General features: G+C 45.2%; 1 protein-coding gene across 1 annotated transcript; it reads right to left on the bottom strand.

The window, feature by feature from the left end:
* Positions 1-2,609: 2,609 nt before the first annotated feature.
* Positions 2,610-5,948, bottom strand: LOC311122934 (dolichyl-diphosphooligosaccharide--protein glycosyltransferase subunit TUSC3-like; the record flags this gene model as incomplete). The annotated part of the gene is made up of 2 exons (XM_084197232.1): positions 2,610-2,727; positions 5,782-5,948. Coding segments are annotated over 2 exons (285 nt in total), but the record flags the coding sequence as incomplete, so codon positions are not given.
* Positions 5,949-7,331: the final 1,383 nt, after the last annotated feature.

Here is a 7,331-nt window from a genome sequence, read left to right as displayed (position 1 = left end):
CTGCCTTGAGATCATTGACAAGATCCTCCCGTGTAGTTCTGGGCTGATTCCTCACCCTTCTCAAGATCATTGCAACTCCATGAGGTGAGATCTTGCATGGAGTCCCAGGCCGAGGGAGATTGACAGTTATTTTGTGTTTCTTCCATTTGCGAATAATCACACCAACTGTTGTCACCTTCTCACCAAGCTGCTTGGCGATGGTCTTGTAGCCCATTCCAGCCTTGTGTAGGTCTACAATCTTGTCCCTGACATCCTTGGAGAGCTCTTTGGTCTTGGCCATGGTGGAGAGTTTGGAATCTGATTGATTGATTGCTTCTGTGGACAGGTGTCTTTTATACAGGTAACAAGCTGAGATTAGGAGCACTCCCTTTAAGAGTGTGCTCCTAATCTCAGTTTGTTACCTGTATAAAAGACACCTGGGAGCCAGACATTTTTCTGATTGAGAGGGGGTCAAATACTTATTTCCCTCATGAAAATGCAAATCAATTTATAACATTCCTGAAATGTGTTTTTCTGGATTTCTTTATTGTTATTCTGTCTCTCACTGTTCAAATAAACCTACCATTAAAATTATAGACTGATCATTTCTTTGTCAGTGGGCAAACGTACAAAATCAACAGGGGATCAAATACTTTTTTCCCTCACTGTATCTCTCTATCTACTACTATCGCTATATCTCTCAATCTCTCTATCTACTATATCTCCACTGTGTGATTCTCGGTCTTTCTCTTTCCATTTGGTTTACCTTCCAAACCCATCATCCTGCAATTAAAATCAACTAAAAAGTCAGTCTATTCCCACCTCTTCCCCCCTCCAAATTCACAGAGAACAAAGTGAGGATCATTACGGAGGTTATTTCTCTTAATTGCATGAAACGAGCCCACCGCATCCTCCCTGGAGCGTAGAGGTGATTCGCCCATTAGGAGTACTACATTAGCACTCTCTCCATTATAACAAAAGAAAAGCTAGACAAAGTGATCTGCATTTAATTACATGTCCTTTTAATCTTAGAGGCCCATAATCGCATAATTGCTCGAGTGGAGAGTGTGAGGCGTACCTCAGGGGTGAGTATTTAACCCAGATTAATTGCTCATTGGCTATGGTAATGAGTGGTTGGAAGCTTCACATCTGTTTATTGTCATGCAAATGAGTGTTAGTGATAAGAAACCAAAGTTGTATTATGGCTTTCTCTGGTGCTGAGTTGCTATGGCGATGTGGAGTATGTATTTATGTGTTGGGGCGGTTGTTTTCCCACTGTATCGAGGTCTGCACTGAGTGACACAGCAGGCGGTGATGTACTGTAAGACACTCAGGCACACAGTGACATGCACACATATACGCCCACAGGGTCTTCGCCCACGGCCCACCTATGGAAAATAATGACAACCCCAGGGAAAGTGGTTGGTCGCACAGAACCGACTCTCATCAATCTCCCACACTGATGTTTATCTAGCCGCCAGCTTGCAGGGAGTGCACGACAGTGGCTGCTCAAGACAACTGGCGGGCTTTACACAGGCAGCCCAATTCTGATCTTTTGACAATAATTAATATTTTGACCAATTCGATCTGATCTTTTACCAATAATTGGGCAAAAGATCAGAATTGGGCTGCCTGTGTAAATGTAGCCAATGTGTATTATTATCAACTTCTAGGAACCTTGGTGTTGGATTAGATATGTCATGATGTTCCAAAAAGGTCTGCATCCCTTTGTTCTTCTGGATAGGATAAGTGGTGTACTTGGTTCCTTTCCTGGGTAGACATGGATCTCCTGCCCAATGCTGTCAAGAAATCGATTTACTTTGAAGATAGGAATCTCTTCCTTGTCATCACTAGGTTGGTCAATTAAGCAATAAGGCATGAGGGGGTGTGGTATATGGCCACTATACCATGGCTAAGGGCTGTTCTTAAGCACGACACAACGCGGAGTGCCTGGATACAGCCGTTAGCTGTTATAATCTGGTTACCAACGTAATTAGAGCAGTAATACCTGTGGTATTCGGTCTGATATACCACAGATGTCAGCCAATCAGAACTCAAGGCTCAAATCACCCAGTTTATAATATGGATTATCCATTCAGAGTACTGTATGTAGGGTGTGCATGCACTGAATCATGAGTACAGTATGTGAGTTGGATGAGAGAGCTCATCTACATAAATCAAGACTATACATCCATTGCAAGGTACATGAGCGTTTGTGTACGCGAGTACTTCGCTAAATGTCACCCGACACTATCATATATAATTAACCATCAGAGGCACATCCAAAACAATGTTCAGCTGATGTGAATCCCCAAACTCTCTCCCTAAGTGGCCTGAGTCACCGGTGGCGCTTAAAATGGCCGCCGGACGACGAGGCCCCGCTGGTAAATAAAACCCTGCAGAGAGCCCGTCAGCCACCTCTGATTTATTTACCTTATTTCAATTATTAATCTCTCCTTTAAACTTCGCCTGCGTGCTAATTAGCATGCTGTGTCACCACGCCGAGGATGACAGGCCCCTATGAACATGGAAATGAGGGCTTTGGGGATGGAGGGAGCGAGGGAGCGAGGGGGGAACGGAGGGGGGATGGATGGATGGAGGGGGACTGGGGGCTAGATCCAGACGGTTACCTGCTGAAAGACGTCAGCCCCGTCATCATAGTCCACCATGGTGAAGAAGAGTTTGTTAGAGAAAGCCGAGGAGTAGCGCCAGGAGTTAGCCAGCACCTGGTACTCCTCGTTAGCTTGTCTGTTAAAAAGACAGGGGGAGAGAGAGAGAAAGAAAGGAAGAGAGAAAAGAGAGAGAGAAAGGAAGAGAAAATAAAGTATGAAGAGAGAGGGAGAGAGAGAGAGAGAGAGAGAGAGAGAGAGAGAGAGAGAGAGAGAGAGAGAGAGAGAGAGAGAGAGAGGGAAGAAGAAACAGATGAGTAAATGCTGGTGTTGATCATGGCCATGTTGGCTTTAGGAGGCAGTTGGAAGAGATGGACGAGGACAGAGAGACACTCATGCTCCTCCCCAGAGAGAGAGAAGGATAACGACGCCACGCCGTGAAAACTAGTGTCTGAGAAGAACGTTGCTACAGCTCTAATTATTGTTCTATCCCGTCCTGGACAGACGAGGAAAACATCACGACAAACCACCATCTCTCTACCCATCACATTCCCTTTGACTCTGGCGATGCTGACACTTCCTATGCCCGTCGCAGTTCCCCTACACTGGCATGACAGGAGAAACGATAGCAAAAAACAAATGTGCCAATTAGAAGGGAAATTACGGCAGACATTTTGCAAATTGAGCCATAGCCACTCAACCTGTCACGGGTAAATACAGACAGTGGTGGACTCGTCAGGTCTGCCACAGTGGCGGCTATGAAGGTGAAAATGACTGTACAGCAAACTTCTTTATATAATGTGACGTAATAGAGTTAAAAGTAGAGTTACAAAATTCCTGAAACGTTCAATAAATTCCCTGGTTTTCCAGAATTCATGGTTGGAGGATTCCGGATTTCCCGCTTATTCCCTCCTGTTTCCAGGATTCCGGGAATTTATTGAAAGTTCCAGGAATTTTGCAACCCTAGTTAAAAGTACACTTAAAACTAGTGGAAAGAGAGCTTGGGACTGTGGAAGTCTTGAAGCTTCATGGCACACATTTATGCCCACAGAGCGTGCCTTTACTTCCTAAACTCCTAGTTAGAGCTCAAATAACCTCATCAAAGTATGTTTACTCCAGATGGCTTCGTAAAGTCGCAGTGCGAACGTCTGGTGACAACTTAAATGTCCTCTGACAACTTTAATGTCCTCTGCCACACGTTACAGTACATAAATTCACAAAAGGGACAACAAAGAAGCATGAATAATACAAGTAACAAAACAGGCTTTTCTGCTGGGAATTAAACAACTTGCATCAATGCATTAAACAACTTGCATCAATGTTGCATTTCCATCATGTACTATTCATGCTCCTACATAAGTCATATGGTTTGTAGTGTTTCACGCCCTGCAGTGCTCTACATATAGCGACTCTCTTCAGAGGGTGTTGTGTTGCCCTTTTGGTGATAAACGTCTTTAAACAATTAGTAGCTTTCACTACAGTGCACTTTAAATGATACTGTCATTGGAGGGAGGGAGGGAGAGAGGGAGGGAGAAAGATAGAGGAACTGAGATAGAGAGAAGGAAATAAACAAAAGAGAGAAAAGAGAGAGAGAAGAATGAAAGAAAGAAAGAGTGATGCCAGTGTGTCACGCCCTGACTCTGGGGACTCGTATTTGTTGAGTCAGGGTGTGTATTTTCTGTGTGGTATGTTCTATGTTGTATTTTCTAGGTTTAGATCTAGATTGTCTAGATCTATGTTGGCCGGTGTGGTTCCCAATCAGAGGCAGCTGTCGCTCGTTGTCTCTGATTGGGGACCATACTTAGGCAGCCTATTGGCACTAGTGGGTTGTGGGATCTTGTTCCAGTTAAGGTATGTTGTGTTGTGCTGCCTTGGACTTCACGTTTCGTGTTGTTTTGTCGTTGTGTTTAATATTTAATAAACATGTACGCATATCACGCTGCGCCTTGGTCCGTCCCGTTCATCAACGAACGTGACACAGTGCGAGGACCCCGGCGATTAGCAGTCCCTCCCGGTGCCCGTCAGTACTTTGAATGCCGGCGGCGGCGGGGGTCACGACTCAAAATGTATCTTGAGCGCCCGCTGACTAGCGACGCGATGGCATCGTTTATGTAAATGGTCCGTCCCAATTGCGAAGAAGAGAGAGCTAGCGCGTGACATTAACTAATGTGCCTCGGAGTGACATCCTCAAATTGAAAGGAAACCTTGTTTCTTCGTTAAGATAAATGGATAAATAAATGCATATGTAGAGGTTGGCCCCACCGTCATCGAGAGCCGGAAGAGAGGGCGAGAGAGAGTGAGCGAGAGGATGAGAGAGAGAGAGAGATAAATAAGTGATTTGAGTCGAAGAGCAGATGATTAAAAAAGCATTATGGGTCACGGGGAACAGAGAGGATGATGGGAGTGGGAAAGGTCAGTGTGGATTAAATTAACTTCCTCTGTTTCCGTAATACACATGATTATTCCCTGGTTGGCGTTTATCTTTATTAAATGAAGCGAACGTGTGAGGGCTCCTTGAGGAGAGAAACACCCCGGTGAGACACTGGGCCCCAAAACGTACATCTACACTCAACAGACTGGCTGTTATGTAGAGTAGATCACTATCTAGAGGTCATCACTAGAGGTCAAAAGATCATGTTGACTGTTGTCTATGTCATAACCAAACGTAGATCTAGACTGAACAGACTGGCAGGTTGATGGACCATCACTAAAGGTCAAAAGGGCATGATGACTTCAGCCTATGTCCTCTTCTTTAAACCCTAACGTAGATCTAGACTGAATAGACTGACTGTTCTGTAGAGTTGACCACCGTCTATGTTGATGGGTCATCACTAGAGGTCAATAGGTCATCATGACTCTCCTATGGCATACTTTCCCTCATTCAATTGTCTCTCTTTCATCAATTGCATGATTGATTTGTATTATCATGTATTGACCTATGGACCCAATCAAATGAAGACTTATTGGGCCGAGGTGGGCAACTCCAGTCCTGAAGGTTTACTGGAACAATGCTCTAACCGCTAGGCTACCTGACTCAAACAAACAGCTCATCCTGATCTTCAAATCAAATCACAATTTATTTCAAGTGTATTTCACCAGGTCTCAACACACTGGGCTGAGATCTGTACACAGTGCTGTGTAGTTTAGCGCCTCCTGTCTGTCTTGGTGTGGCGGAGCGGAGGGGTTTCCGTACCTGCAGACGGAGCACTGCCTCTGCGGCTGCAGCGCTGTGAACATCACGATGACCGAGTAGTTCCGGGGCGGGGCCTTGACGAACCTCCGGAACTTATCGCCGTTCATCCGGATCACGGAACGCCGGGAGCTCCACTCCATCATCTGCTCCACCTTCTCCGTCAACATGTTCTGGAAAACCAGGGATGGAGAGAGGGAGGACGAGAGGGGAGGAAGAAGAGGCAGAAGGAGGGTAGGACGGAGGAAGAGTGAAAGAGAGGAAGGGGAAAACAGGAGAAAGCATTATGACCAAGTGTTAAACTAGGGGTCAATGTTTTCTATAATGAATGAGTTGTACATACGAATCTCAAGAAGGGGTGCTGTCAAATGTTGTGACGTGTGACAGCCATTGTGTACTACAACTCTTTCCCGGAATCAATTTTTAGAGAGAAAATCTACACGTTCTCTCCCCCCTCTCCTTTACAAAAGGGCCTTGTGGTAAAAGTCGAAAAACATTGAAAAACTATTTTGCGACCTCGCTCAAATTTGAAGTTCTATTCATGTGCGCTGAATGCGAGCTCTGAACAGAAGTACAATACCGCAGTAACTAACAACTTAGGCTAATGTTCAGAGTCTAGAAACTCATAGTAAAAGAGGAAAACATTGAATAACTCGTGGCATCGCTCTCGTTCGAAGTCTCATTCACAACGGCCAGCAACTCAAGGCCAAACAGTGCCAAATTCACATGGGGAGGTTTACAGTTGCTTCTTTTTCAACAGTTCTCTTCAGAGTTATGTAGTTATGTAGAAATAGACTTTCTGCTGTCGCCATGACAACTCCAGCCAATATCCTGCACCACTCACTGGATACTTAATGTATAACGTAGTGGGACAGTATTTTACTGTCCAACTTGACCAGAAGACTTCCTGACAGGTATAATGGTAAGGGTATCAGTGAAACATGGCAGCCCTCAGCAATTGCTCTGCAGAAGCTTGAACCAGATTGAAATCACTGGTGTCTAGACAAGAAGAAGTGTTCATCAACCCTAAAATCAGACTCTGCAGCCTAGTACTTAACCTTCTGGTCTCTTAAGCTTGTGTGTCTGTGTCTGTGTCACGGGCATCCATGTCACCGCCTGTCCATAATGGCACCTTCAATTATAGCATCAGTGTTGCAGAAAGACATTTATTTATTTAATGTTTATTTATTAAACCTTTCTTTCTAGGACTCTCTCTTTCTCTTCTCTCCTCTCTATTTCTCGCTCTCCCCTCTCTCTTTCCCTCTCCGTACTCTGTCTCTTACCTTCTCTCTCCATCTCTCCCCCCTCTCCTCCCACTCTCTTCCCCTCCCTCCCACCCTCTCCATCTCTCCCCCCTCTCTCTTCCCCTCCGACCACCCTCTCCATCTCTCTTCCCCTCCGACCACCCTCTCTCTCTCTCTCTCTCTCTCTCTCTCTCATCTCTCTCTCTCTCTCTCTCTCTCTCTCTCTCTCTCTCTCTCTCTCTCTCTCTCTCTCTCTCTCTCTCTCTCTCTCCTCTCTCTCTCTCTCTCTCTCTCTCTCTCTCTCTCTCT

Source organism: Coregonus lavaretus (assembly GCF_964263955.1).
Source record: "Coregonus lavaretus genome assembly, contig: HAP1_SCAFFOLD_8538, whole genome shotgun sequence".
Taxonomy (NCBI): domain Eukaryota; kingdom Metazoa; phylum Chordata; class Actinopteri; order Salmoniformes; family Salmonidae; genus Coregonus; species Coregonus lavaretus.
This window is presented reverse-complemented; position numbering and strand designations above follow the sequence as displayed.